The sequence below is a fragment of the Sturnus vulgaris genome, chromosome 5, assembly GCF_052056855.1.
Source record: "Sturnus vulgaris isolate bStuVul1 chromosome 5, bStuVul1.hap1, whole genome shotgun sequence".
Taxonomy (NCBI): domain Eukaryota; kingdom Metazoa; phylum Chordata; class Aves; order Passeriformes; family Sturnidae; genus Sturnus; species Sturnus vulgaris.
This window is the reverse complement of record NC_142247.1, coordinates 3,170,435-3,196,119: the sequence shown is the minus strand read 5'-3', so window position 1 is coordinate 3,196,119 and position 25,685 is coordinate 3,170,435. Positions and strand designations below refer to the sequence as shown.

The following is a 25,685-nucleotide window of genomic DNA, read 5'->3' as shown; positions in this document are numbered from 1 at the left end:
GCCGCCAGCACTAATTAGACCTTCCCTGTCAGGAGCACCAGAGATGAAATGTTAAAACGAGAGAGGCCATTCAAATTAGAGATGCCAATCTAAATCCCTCCCTGGACAGAGAGTGAACGTCGCCTTCCCCCTGGAGTAACATTTTCCCAGCTCGGCCGGGAGGAGCAGCTGTACTGCTGCTGTGGCACGGTGGAAGGGAAGGAGGGAGGGAGTTGTTTACGGAGGGGGTGTCATCGTGTTTTGTGTGACAATGTGGCCGCTCTTCAACTTGTCACCGTCTGGCGGGGGGCTCCCGGTGGGCGCAGGGCTTGGACGCCGACAGCCTCCGCGTGGAGCCGCTGGGCGAGGACAGCAGCGGTGCCCTGTACTGGTACTTCTACGGCACACGGATGTACAAGGAGGACCCGGTGCAGGGCAAAACCAACGGAGAGCTGGCTCCAGACAGGTAACAGCCCACGCTCACACCCCCTCCCGTGTCTGGGGGCACAGCCCAGCCAGCCCGGCTGGAGGGGGCTCCGCCTGACTGCTGTTGTGCCGGGGGGGAGCGGGGCCTGGAGAGGGGCAGCGCGGGCGGGAGCGGAGTTGCCAAGCAGGCTGGGAGCTGCCCCGCGCCGTGCATTGTGTCGCCGCAGCCTTTGTGGCACCGGCAGAGCCTGCTGTGGGAGCGATGCTGCCTGCCCCACCGCATTCCTGCCTGTCTGCCCCGCACCGTGCCGTGCCGGCGGCTCCCAGATCAGGCTCCCAGCCAGTGGGAATCCCTCCTCTCCCCTCCCCGTCCTGTTGCTGCTCTGATTTAATCCCTCCTTTGGTTGGGTTCCTAGCAGCTGTTGCGATTTCCGTGCCCTTCTCCCATCCTGCCAGCCTCGGTTCCCTTGCTCGGTGGATATTTCATGGTGGTTTTGCCGTTTTTCAGGGGATGTGGTGGGCAGACAAACACCCCAAATGTTCCTGGGAAAACAGGCAAGAGACGAGGGCGACCTCCAAAGCGGAAAAAACTACTGGAGGAAAATCTGCTGAGGTATGGAAGGGTTGGTTCTTCCTGCAACAGACGTAAAATACATACATTCCCAGAGGGAAGCATAATGTATTTTTGGGGTTCCCCCAATAACTGTGTATATACCATGCAGGCATAATTTCAATGCAACTCAGAAGTGAAGCAAGCTCAGACTTGGTGGATGCTTTGATCGCTCTCCAAAGCAAATTCTGACTGAGCTGGAAGTTTGGTGAAACAGTGGGCATCACTCTTCCAACCAACACACTTCAAATGCAGTTCTACCATGCGATGCTAGGGGATTTGCTCCTGATAAAGAACACTTTCATTGTGTGGCTTGAAGCCAGAAATCCTGGCCACTTGAGTCCATATAAATTTTGGGATGCTTCCCATAAGAGCTGAGATACTGTATCTGCCAAAGTTCATACTGAACCTTTTCACTTATAAAAATTTTACAAAGCTATGATAAATATATATTTGAAAGTATATATCAAATGTGTGTTCTGCAGTGTTCTTTTCATGGTTTTGCTCTGCACTGAATAATTGTGGTGTTCCCTATTCTTCTCAGAAACAGCTGCATTTCGGTGATGTGAAGTTATGTACTTATTGTATCACTCCTTCTCTTTCTTGTTTGGTAGGGAGAAGGCAGAAGAAAACTTGCTTATCCACGAGACTCAGATAAGAAATGGTAAAGAGATTTTGCAGTATCAGGGTTAATACCACCAGCTAATAAGGCTCTTCAATAATCAAAACCCAGAGAGATGCCTGAGAGACAACCCAGCCTTTCTCAGGAGAGTCTTTCTGCTGGTGGTTGGGGCCAAGTTTGGAAGGAGGGGTTTGTGTTACAGACTGCCTGGTAGCTGGGAGCCTGGGCACCTGCAGACTTCTCATTTTATCATGGCTGAGTTCGGGATGAAGAAACCTAACCTACTGGGATACACTAGAATTCAAGGGCACACCTAAAAAAGCTGGCTGTGAATGGTCCTCAGTCATCCAGCAGTGAGGTAGAAAACACACCTTTCTTGTTAGCAGGTGTGTTTTTTCAGATGGGGAAGAGTGGAGTCAGTGATGCTAAGATAGGGAAGGAAGAACCTTTTTGATCCTCTCACTTTTCCTTCCTCATGGCCATTGGGTGGCTGAGAGTGGTAAATGATGTCTTGGGGGTACCCAGCTAAGGGTTAACCAGGCAAAAAGCGAGTTAGCAACATGATGTGAAAGTGAGTTCAAGGGAGCTGGGACTCATTTGTCATACATGTGTATCCACTGGCTTCCACAAAACCCAGGGACTCAGCCTGCCTGTTGCCTCACAATAAAAGGCAAGGGTGGCATTGTCTTTCCCATGCCTCCTTCCCTTTGCCCTTTGTCTTCAGATTTCCTGGCGGCTACTCCGGCTGCTCCCTGCTCTGGAGCGATGCCGTGAGACGCTGGGGGTTTTATCAGATCATTGTCTTCCAGCAAATTGTGTCACTTCAGCTGCAGAGTAATCTTCTGCTGGCACAAAACAGTGCCTTAGTCTTGTTTGCTATTGAAATGAGGTGTCTGTGGGCAGCTGGCAAGGGAATGGGAAGCAAGGATGCAGGCTTTGGGGGCAGGATGCAGGTAAACTCCCTACTGCAGGTGGGCAAGGGATGGCTTTGTGTAGCCAGAGTAGCAGAACCAGCACATGGCTGGACCTTTGCTGTCTCACCAGTCCCCAGTGCATTCACAGCATAAACTCTGTGCCACTGCCACAGCACCCCAGGCACCTGACAGAGGGCAGGGACTGGAGGGAGCCTGCAGATTTCCAGTCTTCCTAGGACAACCTGACAGTTTGCATGTCGGAGCCACTCGCAGCTCAGATCCACAAAGGGCCCAGAGTCAGGTTCAGGACTTTACTTCTTTATACTTTTCATTATTAATTTGCTTGAAAATGTTGTCAGAAGGTGCCTGACATCTACCAGTGGTGCTGATGACCATTGCTTTCTTTCTGAGAGTCTGTAGTTAGCCGTAAAAAAGTCTGAAGGGAGCTGAGAACGCCTCAGCCTGAAGGTGTTTGATTCAAGACTTTCCTCACTCAAAAAAAAACCCAAAAAGGCCACAACCTTTTTCTTCTTAGAGAGCATCCCGAGGCAAAAGCATACAATTTGCAACCCTGCTCTGTGTAAACACTTGTGGAGCAGGAACCACATTCCCCATCTCCAGGTGGGTGTTCCAACCACAATGCAAGAGAGCCCTTCCTTCACAATTAATATTCAAATGTTTCACACAAGGTGAAACAGCTCTCAAAGTGTCTTGGTGGTTGGGACATGCTTCAGACCAGTGGGTGATCTGCTTGAATCCAACTCTGGATCGAGCAGGGATGGGATGTGAACTTTTGGAACTTCCCCCTCATCTGGCAGCCTGATGAACCCTGTCCTTTGCTTCCTCTTCTACTCTTTCAAGTGCCTGCAAACAAAATGTTTCATTTTCAGGGAGCGGGAGGATTTTTTTTTTTCACTGCAGAAATGGTTTACAGTGCTTTTCAAAAAAAAAGCTTATTTCAAATTACATTATTTTTTGATGGCTTTATTCTGCTGCCAGACCAAATCAGGCATTTGCAGTTCCCTATGTCCTGCTCTGGCTAACAGCCACCATTACAAGAAACAAATTAAATTCTTTTCTCCAGTCTGCAATAACTGGAATGTGGGCTTGATACAAGGATGTCACACTACCCGTGTGTTGCCATGTGCCACCATTATTTCTTCACCTGTGTACTTCCTCTCTATCTTGGCATCACTCTCAGAGGCAGCAGTGCTTCTGGTGCACAAAGACAGCTTTGGGTGTGTAGCAAATGGAATGTTTTCTGTAACAGTGGCCATTCCCAGTGTCTTTTGCTCTTCCTGAGACCGAGGAGAGAAGAGAAGGGATGGAGAGGAGCTGTTAGTCATAACTGCTGTGGAGATAACATCCTTTCATGTTTTTGAAGGGTCCCAAGGGCCTGGCCGTGGGACATGGTGGTTGCTGTGCCAGACGGAAGAGGAGTGGAGGCAGGTCACAGAGAGCTTCAGAGAGAGGACTTCCCTTAGAGAGAGGCAGCTCTACAAACTCTTGAGTGAAGACTTCCTGCCGGAGATCTGCAACATGATTGCACAGAAGGTGAGGAGACATGACATCCTGTTTACCTCTCTCTGACTGCTTCCAAGAGCATGGATGCTTGCTGAGTGAAGGAGAGCTAAATCCAAGCAGCCTGTCACCCTGTTCTTCTCCCTGCACCTACAGCCTGCAAGTGCCATGGATGTGGGGGCTGTTGAGCTTGTGGATGGGGAGAAGACTCTCCCCAGCCTGTCACCCCGTTCTGCTCCCTGCACCTACAGCCTGCAAGTGCCATGGATGTGAGGGCTGTTGAGTTTCTGGATGGGGAGAAGACTCTCCCCCGTGCTGTGGCAGTGCTGGAGTCGGTGCTCGACGTTCTGGTTCATGGTTGCACAGCAGCCAGTATAGGCAGGATGGCTGAAGGGGTTACTGTCTTCAGCCGTGTTCTGTGGCCCTTTCCTGCTAGCAGGGGATCTCTGTACTTTTGAACTGCTGCAGTTTACAGCCTGGCTTTTCTATGCAAACTGCCCGTGATTCCACTTTTACTGCCGTTTCTCTGCTGGTTCTGCTGAATGGGCACTGTCTGCTGAGCTGTCCTAGCAAAGTCTGCTTTGAGCTGGTACATCAGAGCCCCAAAACTCTGAAGGGTATTGTCCATCAGCTGAATGTTTTCAGGTGGGACAGATCTGGAAAGGGATCCTTCAGCTCGATGGCTTTGTAAAACAGGCTCTGCAGTCAGCGCGATGTTCTTGGATTGAGTTCAGTTTGCTTGTTTGTTACCCTTGTAAAGCTAATAGGGATTTCATGGTCACTTCTAGCCCTCAGTTTCTCCTGCCAGTGTCACCGATGTGCCCTAATTTCCTCCACTCTCTTTTTCCTTCCCTCAATTCTCAACCCTGTTTCAGGAGAAGCGTCTGCAGCGGACACAGTTTTCTCCCAGGTGGATGTCTGACCATCAGCCCATCAAACCAATCAAGCAGGAGGTGAGGGGGGGTGCGAGGGGGAGGACGAAGGAGGGAGGCGAGAGCAGATGCCTCCTGGGGGAAAAAATAAACCAGCAGCATCGCTATTCAGCGGGAAGGAGTCGCTTGAAAGTGGCTGTGCTGAAAGAGAGATGGGTGGTAATGCCCGTCAAAGGCAGGCTGACACCCGGGGTTTCTATGGCGAGCAGGGAGGTGCTGCCCTCTGCATCGCAGAGGTAACCGGCCTCACCGCAGAGCCCGCTGCAGCTGCATATGGAAATCTGCGCTCAGTCTGGGGAATTCCACTTCAATGAAAGTGCTGGCACATTCGAGGCAGTTCAAAGAAAAGTTGAAGAAGGATGAGAGGGCTAGAAGAACCGGCTTACAAAGGGAAATGACAGAAATTCAGCCAAGGGGAAAACGTGAGGCTGCAAACACATGAGGGTGTAGATAGCGCCGAGGGAGAGAATGACTGATGCAGTATGGAGCTGAGCTAGGAGGGGGTCAGCTGGAAATGGAAGTCACAATTTAGGCTGCTTAAAGAAATGCTTATCAAACTGCAGCCTTGTGGGCTCAAACAGCACTTTCCGTGCCTCCTCACCCTCATCTCCTCTCCACCCCATCAGTGAAACTGCACTGCTGCTGCTTGAGGGTCTGTGCAGTGAACCAGACCCAGGAAAATGACTGGAGTTAAATATAACCTTTTTCTTTGGTCGGGGTTATTTTTAACGTAGATCAGTTTTCCGATCCAGTTCACCACACAGCCCCTAACAGGCATGCCAGCACAGGCAGGGACATGGGGCTGTGGAGATGAGGGGTCTTTGAATTGGCAACTGCTAGCCAGAGCAATAGGTCACACAACACAGGATTAGCTCCGGAGGAAAAATTGTCTCAATTCTACCAGGCTGGACCATAATCTCTCACTGTAGATGTAATGGAAACGTAGTACCTGGTGTTTTGTCATACCCTGGGAAATTTGGCTGCAGGGAATATGTGAGCCAGAGTGAGAGGTTCCCCCAAAACAAAGGAGAAAGTACAGTTCCCCCTGCAATAAATGTAATTGCTTAGAACAGATAAATAAAAGGAAGGAAGAACCTCTCATCATGCTGCAGATAAAAGCCTGCTGAGAGGAAAATAAGACCCCAGCGATGGTCAGTTTGGGGCCAGAACTGCTCTCTGCAAAGCCCACCATGCAGGAAGCACAGGGACACGTGTTTGTTCACAGGCAGCAGAAATCCCAGAGGAGGAGGGGAGTGGGAAACACATGGAGCCTGAATGATGCTAATCAGTACCGCAGGTGCTCCAGGTCTGTGGCAGCAGAGGGCTGTTAATTGCTGCCTGTGGGCCAGTGAAAGGTTTCCAGCGAGCAGGGGGCCCTCCTGGCACCCGCTGTGCCGGGACACAGGGAGCAACCAGCGCCAGAACAGCGATGCTCACGCTGCTCCCCAGCAGGGTGTGGCAGCCATCCCTGCCATGGGGCAGCCAGGGAAGGTGCCAGCTTGTTTGATGGCTTGTTCCTCAAGCCAGGGTGGGCACTTGGCGAGTGTGGAGGAGGAAAGCTCAGCCCTGTGCAGGTGAGCCCTTTCTCCTGGCTGCTGCTTGAGTTGGAGATGGAACAGCTCCAAGGGCTCCTGATCCTGCAGGGGGATTTCTCAACAGGTGGTTCAGATTAGCTCCTCATTAAGAGCTGCCTGAGCAGCACCCTCATTAGGAGAGCGCTGCGGAAACCTGAGCAGGGAGGGTTTGGCAGATGAGGGGCCGGGGCACTCGGAGCACCCGCGCCTTCTGCCCCTGAAGTCTGATACCCACAGGCTGGAGAGCAAAGCTAAAGGCAGAAGTTTGGTCCTTTCAGAGTCCCAGGGCCAGGGGACAGCGGTGATGTTGTGTCCTGGAGTGCTCTCTGCCGGAGGGAAGGAGGTGGTGATGCCGTGATCACGGTGGTTTTTATCCTCTGAGTGGGGAGGAAGCTGGAGAAGCGTCCTTTTGCCATCTCTCTGGGCAGGAAGGAAGTTTAACTTGTGTTTGGTTCTTGCTTTTGTTGTTCCAATAAGTGTCTGCTTCCACTCATCCAATAGGAGTTTACTGGTTCGTGTTTGTGTATTTTTTTTTAACCCTGAGTTGAGCACACTTATCCCTAATGGACTTAGGTGGGACACCAGGCAGAGGGTCCCTCTGAAAATCAGCTTGTTTCTGCACCTGAAGTGTCTCAAAGAGCCCATGCAGCACTGTTGCTGACCTGCAAGTGCTGCAGGGACTAAGTGCAATTGTGTCTACTGCAGTCCTTGGGGCTCATTACACCATGTTTGTGGCTTCTGCTGTTCCTTTTGCTTTCTAGGTCTGGTAGGATGACACCCTCTCCTTTGTTTAAAAGTGCTTTGTTGTGATGCCATATTTGTGGTGGTTGATCTAGAGCATCCTTAGGATCCTGTGTCATGCCATTGAAGTATAGGGTGCTGAATGTGCCCTGTAGGCTTGAAGAGGTCCTGGTTTGAGCACTGTGTTCCTATTTCCATAGGACATGAATGGTGGAAGTTGTATTAATTCAGGGAAAGTGAAAGTCTCACCTGTGTACTAACAATCAAAGAAATCATAATGCCAGGCTGGCTTACATCTACTGGTTTGAGAATGCAAAGGCTGATGGTCACATCCTCATTAAAATACCTTGACATATCAAATTTGGTGGTTGGTTCCTGCTCACCTCTTTCTCTTACTGCAGAACCTGACTCTTTTGGTTCCTATTGCAATTTAAAGATTTATCAAGAAAGTGAGAGGAAAACTGTGTGACAGTGGTCAGGATCAGGTCTGAAAGGAATTTGTTTGCAGCTCATGAGTAGCAAATCAGATGGCAGAGCTTTTGAGAAAGGGCTATAAAAATAATCAAAAGTGGAAATGTATAACCCAATTCTCTAGGTACTTGACCTTGTCATAGTACAATCCTGGGCATCGTGGTGTTTGGATATTGATCAGGAAGGAAAGAGAGAGAGACCTGGAATAATCATTGCAGGGAACTGAAAGGATTGCTTTATAAGAAAGCATTTAATCTAACTGTAGAAATGTGGGAGTGTTGTGTCTCTGAGGAAGTCCATAGGGTAAAGACTGGAATATCACTGAAGAAAAGGAGAATTTATGTTCACCCAGAAGAGCATAACTAGGAATAATTGGACGGAATGAGGGGTTGAGAAACAAAATTTAAACTGATTGTGAAGAGAAGCTAGCCAGCTTCTCAAGGCACAGTATGATTTCCCTAGGAAAGAGATAGACAAAGTAAAGTAATAACATTTTGACAAAGGTATAAAATAGGTATAAAAGGCATAAAAAGAAGAGAATGGTTCTCTCGTGGTGAGATGAAGCTCTGGGTTTCACTTAAAGGATCAGCACAGAATAGGTGGTTCTTATTTCCCAATCTGTCCCTAAATGCAGGATATGGTCCTAATTTTGTCAAGAGTCCCATGACCCTCTCTTGGACACTTCTCTGTGACTGTTGGTGGTTGAAGCATAGTTCTCTTAATATGTTTTGTTTCTGCTGGAGATGATGCATGGTGCTCATCTACAGAGAACTGGAGTGGGAGTTTGTAGGGCAGCACAGGGCTGTGTAGGGGAAGGGGAGGCAGAAGGGGAATGAATGTACAGTGAAGCCAGACAACATTTCTAGGTGTTCATCAAAACACCCCCAAGTTCCTCTCCTGGGCAATGAAACAAGGACAAAATAGTAATCGTGGTGCCAGAATATTTGAGTTTTTTTCCTGGCGATTAATAATGGGTCTGGAGAAGTCGATGGTCTGAGCAGCAGCCAGTGGACCCCGGCTGATTGCTAATCCTCAGGAAATGCCTTCTGCCTAAGTGGTGGTTGCTGGTTATTCCCTGAAAATGAAGTTGGAGCAAACTGTGTGAACATTGTTCCTCCCTGGTTGATATTCCCTGCTGATAAGGCACACATATCTTTGTCACAGGGGTAGGAGTGGCTGGTGGATGACTGATAAATTTGTTTTATAATTAAATTAAGGTAATAAAGATAATTCCACACTTCATATACATGCCTCATACTTTATTGGAGAAATAGGAGCAGGCAGTCCCTGGTCTGAGGAGCCTGCCGGTCTTAAGCAGGATCAAACACAGCCTTGCAGCCTGCTGGCAGTGGGGAGGTGAGAAAGTGGGGCAATAAAGAGCCAGGTGTCCTTGAATGAGAGAACTGGTTTTGGGACCCAGCAGGAAAACTGTCTAAAGAAACAAACGAGAGCCAGTTCAGGGGAGATTAGCACACAGAAATTTTGATCAGGAAAGGAAAACATTCCTAATGATACCTTGATGCAAGGCTGTACCAGACGCTTTTCCTGTTGAAGTATTCTGTGTTTTGCAGCACAGACAGGTTTGGCAAAGTAGTTCTTTCTTCTCACACTTGCAGTCAGAGCTCTGCTAGCTGGAAGAGGTAGAGGTGTTGTGTAAAGGTGTCAACAGCCTGAATCCTTTGCCCAGAAGGGAAGAGAAACGCGCACGGTGCATCCCTGGCAGAACGGAGGCTTGTCTAACCCATCGCTTCTCCTTCCATTGTCCTTGTAGCAGTAGGATTTCATTGCTTGACAAATAACTTCCCTTTCCATGTTGCTTTTCATCTAGGAAATCATGCATACAAATCCTTTTTTTTTTCCCTTTTTTTTCCTCCCAGTCATTCATTGTAGGTGTGCTTTAATACTTCCTCAAAGTAAACCTGCCTCTGCTGGGCTCTCAAAAAGCCAGTGCATTACAGTTTCTGGTGCATCATTCTGTTACAGGTCACCCCGAACGTGCTGAGCTCAATGGAGAAGCAGAGGCGCAGAGAGGAAGAGGAGGAGCGCCAGATCCTTATAGCAGTGCAGAAGAGGGAGCAGGAGCAGCTGCTAAAGGAGGAGAGGAAGAGGGAGATGGAGGAGAAGGTCAAAGCAGTGGAAGGTAACGTGTGGCCAGTGTGGAGCAGCAGTGGAAGCTTTCAAAATCAAGATCTTGAGATCTTGAATTGAAGTCTTCCATTTGCATTCCTCCCCTGCCAGACTTGCTAATGAAAATCTTTTCATGCACTTACCTCTGATAAATTGGTCTGACTGTGGTTTCTTTTCCTTTGTCTGTCCTCTCAGTGTTGGTGGCTGCTCTCTAGGGCATCTTTAGACTGTGTTGTCTCCTTTAAACCGTGCTACTTTTCTTCCTTGCCCCAGCTGTCCATTTTTTCTCTTGCTATTCATGTTGTTTCTCAGTTCTCTCTCCCCACTTGTGTCGTTGTGATTTCTGTGTGCAGGATTAGCTGACTTTGCTGTCACTGGACAGCATTTGGTTCTTTTGGTCCAATGCAAGATGAAAGAAGAATTCCCTTTGAGGAGAAAGGGAATGGGATAACATGGGAGTAACCAGAGTAATGTTTTTATATTGCTACTGGCCTTATCAATTGGAGAACTAAAGATGAAGGGACTAGGCTACATAGAGCATGAGAAGTGGCAATTTCAAGTGTTAGTCTAAAATGTTTGTGGTTATGAATTAAATGTTGATTTAAGCTGTTCTGGAACAAGCAGCCATGTTGTGTTTAATATATCAGATCAAGGCACAGGCAGCAGGCAGTCAGCGAGTACATGTAGGTGTGGGTGTCAGGGCAAGCTCATTTCTGATCACCTTCTCTCTGTTGGCCTCCCTTATGGGGGATTCCTTTAGCTGCTGCTTTACCCAAAGTGACTGGCTGGACTGTTGTAGTTCTACAGAAGGGCTGAACATCCTCAGAACTCTGGCAATGTGGCGGAGTATCAGTATCGTGAGTCTCTAAGTGGATAAAGAATCAGAAAAGGAAAAAAAAGATTAGGCTCATGCAAACCTTGTAAACTTTCCAAAATGAAACAGTTTGCTACCAGATGTTTGGTAGGAGGCCAGATGTTATCTAAGAATAGCTTCTTTTACCTGCTTACCTTTCTAACCGTTAGAAAAACCAATTACTTCCTTGGCCTTTGTGTATTCTTGGTTGCTAGTCCGAGCTAATCAGGTGCTTTAAACTGAGACTCATCCAGCTTCCATGTCTGCCACAGATACCTGTTTCCTTTGGCAAATTGCATATTCTCTGTGGTTTAATGCTTCATCTCTGTAGACAAAATTAGTCTTGAAGTTCCACAAGAGCTGCAAAGACAAATGTTCCTGTAAAATAGTTTGTTTTGGTATAAGCCACTTCTTTTTCTGGGTAAATGCAATCATTACATCATCCGATTCAAAGACACCAGAGCCATGCAAAGAAACTGGCATGAAATTGAGTAGTAGCCTCTTTTAAGCCAAGTCAGTATGCATTCATACTTTTATTGGCAGAGGTGCTTTAATTTTCTTTTGTGCAGTTTCTTTCAGTTAGTTTAAACTCTTCCCTAGTCCATTTATGCTTAGTCAGGAGAAGTCTCCTTTTAAGCTGATGCAAAAGCTGTTTGCAAAGCTCATGTTGATTTGTTCAGTTAAATCACTGCAGTATTTTTTGTTCCTAGAACCAGCAGCTATCCAGGTAAAACTGGCTTCTTAATGATTTTTTTCTTAGTGCCAAGCACACCCACCACTAGCATTTGCTGTCATGACAGTTCTTATGATGGAGAGGAAGTGATTTGAAAATTATGTCATTTGTTTTACTTGGTTCAGACTTGTTAAAACTGGACATCCAACAACAGAAATTTTAGGGTAACAAGTATTTTCTTCCAATATTCAGTCTGTTTGGAATATAATATTAATTTTATATAGCCTTTTGTCACAGGGGGGATGTGAAATATCTTCTCTGTGATGAATTTCACCTTCTTCTCAGTTTTGGATGCTATTCCTGTTTTTACATCACATTCTTGTTTCCAGCCTGAAATTACACTCTCTCAACTCCAACCCACCCCCCAGGTAGCAAGTTTCCTGCTGGGCCCATCTGTACTCTCCTGAATTCCTAAATTAAGGCAGCTTTCTAGATTTCTACCACAACAGCAGGTTACAGTTTCCCAGTTCTCTTTCCAGATGCTGGTTCAACGTAATCTCTCACATGTATGACTTTCTAGCTGGTTGAGGTACTTTTTAGGGAATTATTTAGATTTTGAAAGCTGCCGGGTAGGACTTGACCCAGGCCAACAGTATGAGAATGAGCTCTGCCAGTGATCTTGAACACACTGTGCTAGTCCCTAGCTGTGGTAAAGGCTCCTGCTATTAATCCTGACTGAGGTCTGGTACCAGATAGTACTCCTTGATCCTGTTAGCTTACCAGGTCAGATCCTTTGCAGATGTTGGTGGATTTCTAAAATCTACACAATCTTTATGTCTTGGCTGCTGTTGTCATGAGATTTTCCATTTACTACCTAAATAATCACTTCATGTTTTCCTCAGCTTTCTCACTTAGGCATCCATTGCAATGCCATCTAAGGATATATGCTCAGATATTTTGTTACCTGAAATTGGGTGTTGGACTTTTGGTCATGCAGTTATCTTAGATTCTGTAGGACATTTTAGATGCAAGTCCTATAATCCTGACTTTAGTGCAATCCTAAATCTTCTAACAGGAAATTCAGGCTTCTTTTTACCAGTCTTTGACAAATCTACCAATGGATGTCTCTACAAACATTCACCTTGTAGCTATTCCTACTTTTCTTGTGCTTTCAAGCCCCATCTCAAATTTGTTTTCAACTGAGAGAGTAGGACTTTGATAAATATTTTTCCACCAGAGCTGGTACCTCTTGAGTAGTTGGCATTTTCCAAAGGCAGAGCCTCTGCTAGAGGGTGTTAGCCAAGCCTCCCTCATTTTTCTTTTGCTCTGGGTGTTCCCTGATGTGGCCTGTTCCTGTGACGTCTCTCCTTGAACATTGCTTTCACAGAATTCTGCTCCTACAGAAGGTTGGTCCAACCACAGGTGTTTCGCAAGTCAAATGAATTCAGATTTCCTATAAGAAAAAGGAAATGAGGTTTATAAAAACCCATAAACTTTCTATTATGAAGCAATCTGTTATCCAGCTGTCTGGTTGCAAACCACAAGTTATATTACCAGCATTGCTTCTTCCCGTGGCTCACTTCTTTAAACAAAAGCTGTCCCAGTGGCCCTCGTGTGTGGCAACTTGCTCCTCTGGCTGCTGCCCATGAAGACCTACCTGAGCAATCTTCCCAAAACCAGCCATGGAGGATAATAATGACTCCAGTTCCTCATTGCCACTCAGCTGGTATGACTTCCCTCAGCATTGCTCTTCATCCCATTCAGTGCAAAGGCAGCTGCCTCAAGTTCACCTGCCTGAGGTGAAGTCCCTAAAGGAAAATAACAACAAGCCAGCTCTTTCCATAGTGCTGAACTGTGCCTAGGGCTGAGTGTTGAACTTCCCTCTTTGTGCCACACCACTTCTGGAAGTTGTCTAAGGCAGCATCTGTGTCACAGTGTTGCTTCAAAATTGGTGATTGTAACCAAGTGAGGAAGATGAGGTGTGTTGATGGTGAACTGTATTCTCACCTCACCTGCTCCTGGGCTGTTTCTGCTTTTGCAGAAAGAGCAAGACCATCTCCCTGGAGTTCTTGAGAGCTGCAGGAGTACCTTCTGTTTCCCTGCAAGATGTAGGCAAGGAGTGTTAAATATTATTTTCATCTCTTCCCACTGCAGAACGGGCCAGGAGGAGGAAGCTTCGTGAAGAGCGGGCCTGGCTGCTGGCACAGGGGAAGGAGCTCCCCCCTGAGCTTTCCCACTTGGATCCCAGTTCCCCTGCCAGGGAAGAGAGAAGGACCAAGGATATGTGAGTACACAATGGGGCATTGCAGCACACAAGTGCAGTGAAACAGTAAGTGTAGTGAGGAGAGGAGTGTGATCATTCACAGGAATGCAGAGGGAGAAGTGAGGCTGGAGAACAGTGAGAGAGGAGTAAGCTGAGAAACATCTGGGTTTGGGCCATATGAGAGGAGTGTTTGTGATGAGGCCTATTTGCCAGCATTATGGCACTGCATGGGTGGAAGAGAAGTTGAAGTACAGAGCATGTCTTATCTATCCTCAGTCTGCATATTCACTGTGGTGCTTCTTATTACAGCTTTGAACTGGATGATGAGTTCACAGCCATGTACAAAGGTTAGTCCCACCCCAGCTTTCACAAAGTGATATACTTATCTGTGTGTGTGAGTGTAACCAGTCTCTTTTCTCTTGCTACTGCCAGTTCTAGATGTGGTGAAGGCTCACAAGGACTCTTGGCCCTTCTTGGAGCCCGTTGATGAATCTTATGCTCCCAACTATTACCAGATCATTAAGGTATGGGAAGTGGCCCAGCCATTTTGACTGATGCACTTTGTTGACTGGCATGCAGTTTTTTTGGAAATGTTTTGAAGTTTTATGGGCTGTATTACTCTCACAGTCAATCTCCATGATTCTGGCAGTCCCTTCTAGCCTTACAAGTCAAGAAAACCAAAGATGGATGGGCTGCCTCTCTGAGAGCATCCTCTGCTGCCCATACCCTCTCTGAGCTCTAACTTTCTAAGTCCCACTATGCTTTCTGCAACTGAAGAGAAGTTTGGTTTTGTTCCAGGCCCCCATGGATATCTCTAGCATGGAGAAGAAGTTGAATGGAGGTCAGTACTGCACCAAGGATGAATTTGTGGGTGATATGAAGACCATGTTCAGGAACTGTCTTAAGTACAACGGTGAAGGCAGTGGTAAGAGCAGTAAGATGTTAAATTCATCTGTTTGTAGTGCTCAGCCAAAGCAAGCAGTGTCCTCATCCTCCTCACCAGTGCTTGATTTGTGCTTCTTCTCTTTCAGAATATTTTTGAGAGACCAGATGAAAGGGCAATAGATACTGAGACCTGCATTGGGTTTTAGTGAGGTTTTTAGCACAGTTTGGTCATGCTGAATTGGGGCATGCATGGCATGCTAAGGACTGCCATGTTGGTAGATGGTGTAGGCAGAATATACCAAGAAAGGAGAGTCTGTTTGTTTCTTTCTGAGCTCATTTCTTCATGTGCTGATGTGTGCCAGTGTGCCCCTTTTCCTCATAGTAACTAATACAGACTGTGAAAAGCATTGGGAGTCTGGTGAACTCCCAATGTTTGTTGGGTACCACAGGAAAATGAGGAGTAAACCATGCTGTCCTTTCGATGGAAAATGTAGCTTTTAGGTTCCTTGGCTATTGAAGGAATAACATGGGTGTGCAAATGGGAAGTCCTGGGTTTAATTGCCATGCCAATGTGTTGGCTTAATTAAGAAAGATAAGAAATCAGTTTCTTAAGATGAGAAATCAGTTCCCATATGGTGGGTCATCACTGCAGACTGTCTCACCAGCAATACCTGGTGAGAAAGGGAGAACAACATTAAGAACAAATCAGCTTGTTACTGTTGGCTGCAAATGAAAGCACACCTGCACTGCTGCTGGGAGAGCTCTGTTCCTCAAGGAACTTCAGGGTTAGTTTAGTGGGAACAACTGGAAAGTGACTTGTTTCAAGGCCTTTTCACCAGCACCTCTCCCATGTCTTTTCCTTCCTATCCACTCAACAAAAAGTAAAAGCTCATCTCAGCAGAACTGTCCCGTGGAAATGATGCAGTGGGAACACTGGTGTTGGCAATACCTTTTGTGTCAGGGTCAGCAAGGCTTTGGAAACTACATGGATAAATGTGTTTGCTGATTTTCCTCTGTCTTGTGGCCCACAGCAGAGATCTGAACGAGTCCAAGAAAAGCCTCTGAAAGCAATCAAATAGCTTTGCTGGAAGTTCACATTTCTTCTCTCAGCACTCTTGCTGGCTGGCTGCAGGTCACACATCTCTGTGAGCAGAGGTGGTGCTCCTCCTAATGTAATTCTTGGCACTAGGCTGGAACACTGAGTTAATGCTGACTCTGCAGGCCCTGCTGCCAGTGGTACTTTGTCATGCCTGTGTGCCTGTCCTCCAGTGGGGTTACTGAACAGAACTGATGCGGTGTTGCTTATGGAGTTTAGGAACCAAAGCCAACTAGTTAGGAACAAAAGTCTTCCTTGGAGAAACTTGGCAGAGTGGAGATGATTTATCTGATGCTGTATAATTGCTTAATTGCTTCTCTCTATGAGGCTCTGACATTCTTGGGGGTTTTTGTCTGCAGAATATACAAAGATGGCTTACAACTTGGAGAGGTGTTTCCATCGAGCAATGATGAAGCACTTCCCTGGGGAAGATGGAGACACGGATGAGGAGTTTTGGATCAGAGAGGACGGGAGACGGGAGAAGAGGAGCCGGCGGAGCGGCCGCTCCGGCACAGGCAGCGTCTGGACTCGATCACGAGACCCAGATGGGCCTGCCAAGAGACAGCAACGCCTGGAAAATGGAGGAAAACCTCCACCATATCGAGCTACTTCCAGAGCTCCTGCTTCTTCCTCCTCTTCCTCCTCCTCCTCCTTCTCTTCATCCTCTGTAGATGACCCGAGTGGCAACCCAGCGCAGAGTGCTCGAGAAGTGGGCCCTTCCAACGGGCGAGGCTTCCCCCGCTCCCTGCAGTACGGCGGCATGCCCAGCCCTGTGCCACACCCTGGGCAGATGGTAAGGAGCAGTGCCCACTGTCCTTTGAGGGAGGTAAGGGGGAATGACACTTCCTACCATGAAATCCTTAGTGCGTGTCAGGAGCCTTTTCCCAGAGATAAAGGGTCAGAGCTATGGTTCCTCCAAGTGAAATTTTTCAGCCCATACATTTAAGTCTTTGCCACTTTAGGTGAGGGCAATCTCCTAATGTTTTCCATGGCGGGCATGTCCCAGTGTAGGCTTGCACAAACTGATTCCCCCACTTCTCTTCTCTTCTTGGAGAGTAGCCCTTGCGTGCATGGAAGGCTGTAACATTGCTTCCCTTACCCCCCAGTTTATGAAGCTGAACAAGCTGGTCTTCTTTTTTTCTCAATTATTTACAGATGCCTGGTAACTTCGTGCCATCTGTGTACTACTACATTTCATGCCTTGAGTATTTATAAAAGCAGTAAACTAAATCAAACAAAGGCCACCCTGGACTACAGCAGTGACCTATCTTTAGCCCAGCGTTTCTTCTCTGAATGCCACCTGTTCTGCCTCCCTTCTGGGCTGTTCCTCACCCATCCTTCACTGCCTTTTCTATTTTAACCAGTGATGGCTTGTATCTGCTGTTCCCCTGAGATCCAGGCTATCCCTTGCCCTTTTAGCTGAAGTTCAAACAAAATTTTTAGAGTGATCCTTGTGCTGCAGATAGTGAGAGGCAGTAGGAGAGCTGGAGGCATTGAGTATTTTGAAGGAAATCCAATACATTCCCTGTTGTCTTCCTGCTTCCATACTCTTGTGGTCCATTCCTCTTCTTGAAGCAAACCACTGCCCCCTCCAGTCTTCTTGCTTGCTCCCCAGTGTTTGGGTGGCCAGTGTATTGCAGCCTTAAGTTATGAATGATGAATGGCTGAGGTGTGACAGAATGGCTTTGATGAGGCTGTGTCACCACCTGGAAGAGAGTGTACAGGTTTTCCTGTACCTCCAAAACAGTCCAGCTGCTTATTTGTGTGGTTACTCCCCCTCCCCTGCACTATTTCTGCTGCTTTTATGCACTTCACAAATTGTTTTATTTCTCCCCCCTGCACCCCTCCCCATCCCTCAGAGACCAGCGGTGCCAGGAACGTTCGGTCCTTTGTGCGGCTCCGATCCCACAAAACTGTACGGCTCCCCGCGAGTGCCCGAGCCCCATCCCGGAGACCCGGTCCAGCAGCACCAGCACTTTGCCATGCAGGTAAGGCCCTCCCGCCGAGGGGTGCAGCATCCCCGGCCCCACAGCTCCATGCCTGTCACTGAGACCCCCCCCTGCCTCTCTCCACAGCCGGCCGTGGGACTGAGCGAGCACCGCGGGCACCGGCTGGGCACTCCAGAGAAGCAGGCGTGCGCGGCACCGGCCCATGTGGCCGGGCTGGGCCCCCGGCTGGGCTCCCTGCAGCTGGGGCGAGTGGCCGGCCCCCCGCCCGACGCCGTCTACCCACCGGCCCAGTTCCAGCAGGGCTTCCTCCCGCCACGGCACAACGGGCCCCCGGTGAAGCCGCCGGAGGGCTCCGAGGTCCCCCCAGGACACATGTACCGACCCTACAAGTACCTGAACCGTGCACATCCGGCCCTGTGGAACGGCAGCCACGGCCCCGCTGGCCAGGCTGCCATGGGGCCGGAGGAGAAGGCGCCCATGGGGCCGGGGCCCTCGCTCCAGCCCCGTGTCCTGGGTCATATGATGGACCCCCGGGCCATGAGGCCGCCGCTGCCTCCCAGCCAGTGGAGCGAGCAATCGAATTTCCTACCTCACGGGGTGCCTCCCTCAGGGTACATCCGACCTCCCGGGAAAGGCACGGGTCAGAGGATGCCGCAGCCGCCGGCTGCTCTGTTTGGGGGACCGCCTCAGGTTCAAAGAGGGTGCCAGGGCGGGGACTCCATGCTGGACAGCCCCGAGATGATCGCCATGCAGCAGCTGTCCTCCCGCGTGTGCCCGCCGGGCGTGCCTTACCACCCTCGCCAGCCGCCGCCGCCGCACCTCCCCGGGCCCTTTCCCCAGCTGGCTCACGCTGCCTCCGCTGGTGGCCAACCCCCAAAACCCATCATGGGCAACGGCAGCTCCCAGGATCCAACCGGCCAGACCATGGACATGGACAGCAACCAAGGTAACGCCCCGAGTGCCCACTGCTAGCACTTGACCTTCCCTGCCTCTGTCCCCTCCTCCGCTCAGAAAATAATTCAAATCTTCCTTAAGTGTTTGCAGGGGAAGAGAATTTTTTACACAGTTTTATTTTTTTGAATCTAAATTGGAATATATTTTCTACTCAGAGCATTGCTTAGGTTTTTCTAGGACTGTTTTGTTTCACTGTAGCCTGCCAGAGGTCCCCCTCTGTCCCAGCTTTACCTGTAAGTTATCAGTGTGCCACGAGGTGCAAATTCAAAGCATAGGTTGTGATGCTGCTAGAGCTCACCTGGAGTTAATATAAAAATTGGATCTGAAGAGAGTTAGGTAAGGAGAGGAGATGTTATGTGAATAAATGCCTTAAATATACTCCTTTGAGTGTGTGTCAGTGCAGCTTCTCCTCTGAAATGCACATCTGCCTTATGAGCTCTCAACATCTTAAAATCTTCACATACCAGGACTGCCCAAAAGCCCTGAGCAGCTGTATCAGTTCAGGTGGGATGGCAGCATGTCATGCATGCCCTCACCAGTTTCTTTCTGGTTGAATTTCATTTGTTCTATCTGGTAAACTACAGATAATAATAATAATAAAAAAAACAAACTTAAAAATAAAACCTAATGTAGAGATCAAAAAAATTCAAAGATCAAAAAAATTTTTTTCATTAATTCTAGCTGGTAAACTAGAGATCAAAACCCTTGTATCTTTTATCAGTCCCTTGTGTGCCTTGCACTAAGAGGAAACTCTTTCCTTGTGTGGCATTGCTTAAAAGTTATCATCATAATTTAACTTGCTGGATATAGAACAGAGACGGGGGAGAAAGCTGAGTGATTGCAGGACAGGGCAGTTGCATCTCCAAACCACAGTTGGTAAAAATATGGCTGTGATCAGCTCTGCAGTATTTCAGGGTGTGGTGGTGCTGCTGCCCAAGGTGGATGCAAATGGAGATTGTGGAGAGTGGGCTTAAATTTGATGTTAAGAAGAAATTTTTTTATTGTGAGGGTGGTGAGGCACTGATACAGGTTGCCCAGAGAAGCTGTGTGCCCCATCCCTGGAAGTGTTAAAGATCAGGATGGACGGAATCTGACCAAGTAGAAGGTGTCTCTCCATGGCAGGAGGCTTTAAGGTCCCTTCCAACCTAAATTATTCTATAATTCTATGACCAGAAGGGATAAGGCAGCCTGAAATCAAGCTGAAACCAACACCTGATGTCACTGTCATGTGGAACCCAACTCTGCCTCTCCTTTAGGCAGCCCCTGCACACCTCTGTGTCAGACCAAACACATGTGCCGTGTTACTCCAGAGGGAGTAACTGCAGTGTCCACCTGTGCCATCTTTCAGAGGGAGATGCAACCTCACGAGCAGTTTTGAAAAGAGCACTTTTAAAAGAAGCAGCTATTCAAGATCTCCCAAATTGGTAAAAATTAGATGTGTGTTTGACTTTCTTCCCTCTCTTTCAGTGGAGACACCAGCAGGCATGGACGAGAAGGCTCAGTGCATCAGCATTCCCGACGGGGCCTACGCCAAACTCCTACCTCATCCCAAGCCCCCGCTGCCCATGGAGTGCCCGAGGCGCGCCCTGCCCCCGGATGGGGAGGGGGACGGCCCCGGTGTGAAGGGCGACCTGAAGGCAGGCCAGGGCAAGGGCGCGTGGTCAGCAGAGAGCGGCTACACCGGCGACCCCGGCTGCGTGAGGGACCTGGTGCCCAGCTCCGAAAGAGGGGCTCCCCTGCCTCAGAACGGGGCCGCGGGCGAGGGGCCGGCAGCCGGCCCAGAGGGCAAGGGGCTGGCTGCCAACCTGCTGGAGAAGCCCCTCTGCGCCGGGGGAAAGGCTCTGCCCGAAGCAGCCGTGCCTTGCATGGGGCAGGGCACCGGCCTCCCTGCTGTGGATGCCACCGCCAACCAGTTTCATCCTCTCTACATGTCTGGTCTGGACTACCCGAATTCATCTGGGCGGTACCACATCAACCCGGGCCTGCAGGGGTTCAGCCCCGTGATGGGGGGGAAGCCACCTCCTCCTGCCTCCCATCCCCAGCATTTTCCCCCGCGGGGTTTCCAGCCGAGCAGCGCCCACCCCGGCGTCTTCCCCCGGTATCGGCCGCCCCAGGGAATGCCGTACCCTTACCAGCCACAGCCCCAACCCTCCTACCACCACTACCAGCGACCGCCCTACTACGGCTGCCCACAGGGCTACTCGGACTGGCAGAGACCTCTCCACCCGCAGGCCAGCCCCAGCGGGCACCCCAGTGCCCACCCGCCCCTGGCCAGGCCCCCATTCCCAGAGCGGGGCCTGCAGGGCTGCGAGGCACTGAGCGCCGCCCTGGCCTCTCCCAACCGCATGGACGTAGCAAGTGCCAAAGAGGTTTCTCCGAGCGATGGGCAGGAGCTGGGGCCTGAAGATGAGAAGTCTGAGGAGTCCCAGGAAAGACCGGAGAGTCCCAAAGAGTTTCTTGATTTGGACAACCACAACGCAGCCACTAAGAGGCAGAGCTCGGTGGCAGCGGGGGAGTTCCTCTATGGAGCCCCCCCGCCACACCTGGGTGCGGGGATGGGATTCGGCCCCTCGGCTTTCCCTCCCCATGGGGTGATGCTACAGACTGGCTCTCCTTATGGATCCCGGCATCCTGCCAGCCACTTCCAGCCCAGGACGTATGGATCGCCCATGAATGCTCACCTGTCTCATCATCCAGCCTCCAGCCAGCCCAATGGCCTCTCTCAGGAGGGCCCCCTGTACCGCTGCCGAGAGGAGAACGTGGGTCACTTTCAGGCCTTGCTGATGGAGCAGAGAGGCAGTGGAGGTGGCATGGGGGGGCCACCCCAGGACTTGTATAGACCCTCGGGGTAAGAATGTGTTTTCTGCAAGAAGGCAAAGTGGGAGGGGGGTGATGCCTGGGTGACCATCAGTGTTGGATACCCTTGAAGGGATATGATTTCAAGTCACAGGAGATGGCAAGTCAAGTTGAAAGGCTAAGAGGTGGCTCTTGGACTCTTGGAGTAAGAGTGCTAAGGTGGAGAGAGAGTCTCATTGCATCTCCTTAAAACAAGGAGCACTCGCTGTCATGGAGAACCTGTTAGCCTGCTCCATCCATCCCCATACCAATGCTGAGTTTCCCCTGACTGTTTTGTTAATGTGTCATCCAGGGTTAAACATCTCTTAATCGTATGGACTCTTGCCATTTTCTTTGCAAATGTTTTATTTAATCTTGCTTGTAGTGGGGCAGAGTCATTGACTAAACTGGAAGTTTGCCTCTTGTTATGAACATCCTTAATGTTGCCCTCTTTTTCCCTCCTCTTGCTTTCCCCCTTCACTCTGTGTCAAATTTCCACCACAGAAAGTTACTTCTCACTGAGACTGCATATTACATTTTATTCCCAAGTGGAAAACACTGCTACTCCAACAATTCCTTGTTCAGTTTTTATGAATGTGCCTTAACTGTTACTGTTTTGTCATCATCACAGCATCAAGTCCTTCCTTCTTCTAGTATTCAGGGAACTTGGCTTAAAGCAGGGAATGGCATGGGTTGAGGGCTGTGTTTTTGGGGGAAGCCAGACAGAATATACAAGACAAATGCTTGTATGCTAATGTTGCATGTATGCCTTCAGTGAAGTAGTTGTAACCAAGAGTGGGGATTTGCTCCTGACATTCATGTGCTAAAACTCTCTCCATTCAACCTGACTCCAGAATGCAAATGCATCAGGCTCAAGTTCCTTTCCCGAAGATGCCTATAGCAACCATGTCCCGGGAAGATTTGACATCACAAAAACCATCAGCGCTGCCTCTGGATCAAGTAAGGGCTGCTAGAGAGAGCAGAGCTGAAATGCAAGTCTTTCTTCTCCCAGTGGTTAAAGGATTGCGGTGTTTGATGAGGGTGGGAAGAACTGGAGGAAGCTGTGAACTTGGGCAGATCACTGCTGTTAGCTTTGAACTGGTTGCATGCAATCACAAGATTATTCTTTTCTAAAACTGTCAATTAAAGCCTCCAACTCTTTTTTCCTCTTGCAGAGCTAGTCCAAGAAAGGACGGACTTCATGAAGACAAAAGCCACACATGATTTGGACAACAGAGAGGAGGGGCAGGCCTTGCTCCCACCCTCCCCTCACCCGAGCAGCATGGAGCTTCCTGGGTCTGTGGAACACAGTGCCGTGCCGGATTTTGTGTTGGAAACCCACAGCCAGCCGAGCAGCTGGCTCACCACCACAGGGCACCCCAAACTAGTGGCTTTTGGTGACTGCAGACTGCGTCTCATTCAGGGTTTGAGGGATTTTTTGGGTGGGGAGGGCGGGGGTGGGGGTGGAAACTTTCATTGACTGCTAAACTCAGGTATATTTTTCAGGGTGGAAGAGGACGATGATGGAATTTTACTTGTAGTATTAACGTGTGTGTGTTTTGGAGCTGGATCCAGTTTACAGAATTTAACCTGTTGCCTTTCTAAATAAATTTCTGTTGTTCGTGAATGTATTGTACATAATGGGGGAGGGGGTGGGCCCAGCTTGTAGTGGGCTTAGCACTGGAGGAATTGTTAACTGTTTACAATCATATCACACTGAAATCTTTCAGGATAAGAGTGAAGGTTTGGGGGGACTGGAGAGAGGTGAGGAAATATGTGATGGATGACTTGCTGTCCTCCTTCCTGTCCTCTGCAACCAAGACACAACCCCATGGTTGGTTGACTTAATAGTGGGAATTGTTCAGGAGCATAACATGTCCTCCTCTTTCTCTAGCCTTCTTCCTCCTTCCTCTCTCACCCCCACCTCCACCCCTCTGGATCCAGGGCCTGAGTGCACTTCCAGCTCCTGTCATCATGGGGGAACAAGGAAACCAGGACCAGGAATTGAAACCAGGGCAGAACTCCCATGGCATTGTCCCTTCTGTTAGTGTAGTACCCTTCTCCCTGCCTTTCTGATAGAAGAAATGTGTGCTCTAGAAAACAGAAAGTGGCATGACTGGTCATCTTAAAACTTATTTTGGTGAAACCAATGCAGCTGCAGGTGGAGCAGCACCTATCCAGTAGAACAAATTTTGTGCAAATCTGTCCTGCCCTGTTGCCTGAGAAGAGGAGCCAAGTCCCCACCTCTTTCTCTGACCCTGGGCTAGATTCACTTTTTAGCAGCAGTGAAGCAGAAAGTGCCACAGGCTTCCTGAGCAGTCTTGCTGAGGAGGAAGAGCAAAAGGATGCCTTTGGGGGAATGGTAGAATTACTGCAGTGTGAGCCATTTGTTGGATTTGGCATTTGCAAGTTGCAGGTGAATTGGAAAGCACTCAAGCACTCATTCAGAGGACAGTGGTTAAAGAGAGGATCTGCCAAGGAATCAGAGTATGGCAGCAGGAGAAGGACAGAGCAGCATGCCCTTTAGACTGTGCTAGAGGAGGGATATTGTCTCCAGTTTCTGGAGAATTTTTCTGTCTGCTTTCTTGTCTTGGATGGTGTCATCACCCACATCTTTAGCTGGATTGCACCAGGATGCACGACTGTACTGCCTTTGTCCTGCTGTGTAGATCTACCACAAGCAGGCAGAGCTGTTCAAATAAATTACAGATAGCATCTGACTTGAGCCATTGCTCCTTCTGTCTTAAGCTTTTGGAAGAACAAAAAGCCTAAAAGATCAGAAATATTATTTCCTGAAATAGTTGATAAAAGGGAGGACTGCAATGTTAGTGCCCAATGAGCCTCACTTCTCTGTTGCTACAGTACTTTTACCTCTGAAGAGCTGTGTAGGGCCAAGGCATTTTCCAGTTCTCCTAACAGGAATTAAAATTCCTCGTGCAGTTGCACAAGTGTGCTCCCAGATGCAGTTCTCACCCACTGCTGCAGCCAGCCTGGGAACTCTAGCTGCTGGCTGCTTAGGCCAGGCAGTTGCCTGGGACATCTGTCAACTTCATGTGAATGCCTTCCAATATCTATCTACAGATGCCATTACATGAGGAGAGGGAAAGTGGGGGTTTTGGTGTGGTGGGTTTTTTGATTTTTTTTTTTTTTTTTTTTTTCATTTCTATTCATCTGTCAGGGAGCATATGTGACTGGTGGATTGATCTAAACTGGAAGAGATGATCCTGAAGGTTGACCTTTGACTGAGAAATGGGTAACTGCTTTCTCCAGCCAAGAACATTATGTTATGTCTCTTCCAAATTTGTCCCAAATCTGGCTCATCAGCTGGCAGTGGTTTTCAGAGGTGCCTCAGCTTCTCCAAAATGCAGGCCTAGATCCTTCACTGAACAGAGCAACAGAAGCAGTAGTAGATATGAATGAAAAATTGTGCAAGTATAACTCTTCTTTAAGACAACAAACCTGGAACAAGCACAGTTGTTTCTCCTTGTAAAGCAGTCTGTAGTTCAGTGTAGACATAAAAATAATTGGAAATAACAGATTTAAAAGCAGAGGAACTGGAAAACATAACTTGTAGCAAAGCATTGAAAACTATGGAAATGTGAATGTAGATTCTGCAAAGAAACCCTGTCACACTTCAGCCTGTCTTCTGTATCACAAACAGCTGAATATTTGAAGTGCCTTTCATTCAGCCCATTGTGAACATTGTGGAACAGGAGGTTTTTAGAAGCTATAAAAACTCTCCAGGCAAGCTGAAGCACACTTCAGCTGGAACTGGCACTGAAAACATGGTTCTAGTGGTCATGGCCTCTGGATGAGTACCAAGCCTCAATCAAAACAGGAGAAAACTAAGGAGGGCAAGAATTGCTTGTGGTCTGCCTGGAGAGGGGAGTGGAGTGTTAGGCAGTGATAGATACCCTCATCTGACATGAGGCTAATCTGGGAGAAGAGTTTGACTTGCAGGTGGCAGACAAAATCAAGTGTGAAGCTGACTCCTCCTGGGATGGTTTCTAGGTAAATGGCTTTTGATGTAGTTAGTAATTTTTATTAAAGTGGCTAACAAGGTGCTGTTGTGAGGACAGATGGTTTTTTGTTAGAAAAGTACTTATAAAGAATAGAGGGAGCTATGGCTGGGCTTTCCTGAGGACAGGACACACTGAGGTGGAGAGATGCTGGTGGAGTCTTAGATCAGAGTTTCCAGACTTTCAAATGCTTTGTTCATAAGTGAGGGTTGGGGGTTTTCTTTCCCTCTTACAATATCTA

General features: G+C 48.6%; 1 protein-coding gene across 1 annotated transcript; it reads left to right on the top strand.

Annotated features, from left to right (window-relative positions):
• The first annotated feature begins 312 nt into the window (after positions 1-312).
• On the top strand, positions 313-22,852 carry CECR2 (CECR2 histone acetyl-lysine reader). Its single transcript, XM_014870038.2, has 15 exons — positions 313-445; positions 914-1,018; positions 1,630-1,679; positions 3,936-4,105; positions 4,948-5,025; positions 9,774-9,930; positions 13,598-13,727; positions 14,016-14,053; positions 14,139-14,230; positions 14,505-14,631; positions 16,047-16,480; positions 17,547-17,675; positions 17,763-18,582; positions 20,058-21,438; positions 22,280-22,852. The coding sequence occupies exons 1-15, from the start codon at positions 390-392 to the stop codon at positions 22,557-22,559; spliced, it is 4,047 nt and encodes a 1,348-aa protein (XP_014725524.2). The 5' UTR covers positions 313-389; the 3' UTR covers positions 22,560-22,852.
• The last annotated feature ends 2,833 nt before the right edge of the window (positions 22,853-25,685 follow it).

What these genes read in the sequence shown, in the direction of transcription:
- CECR2 (XM_014870038.2), top strand. Translation starts at nt 390, where the DNA reads ATGTACAAGGAGGACCCGGTGCAGGGCAAAACCAACGGAGAGCTGGCT. An exon ending in GAGAGAAGGACCAAGGATAT is followed by an intron (nt 13,728 to 14,015) that starts GTGAGTACACAA and finishes TTCTTATTACAG; the next exon opens with CTTTGAACTGGATGATGAGT. An exon ending in GTTCACAGCCATGTACAAAG is followed by an intron (nt 14,054 to 14,138) that starts GTTAGTCCCACC and finishes TGCTACTGCCAG; the next exon opens with TTCTAGATGTGGTGAAGGCT.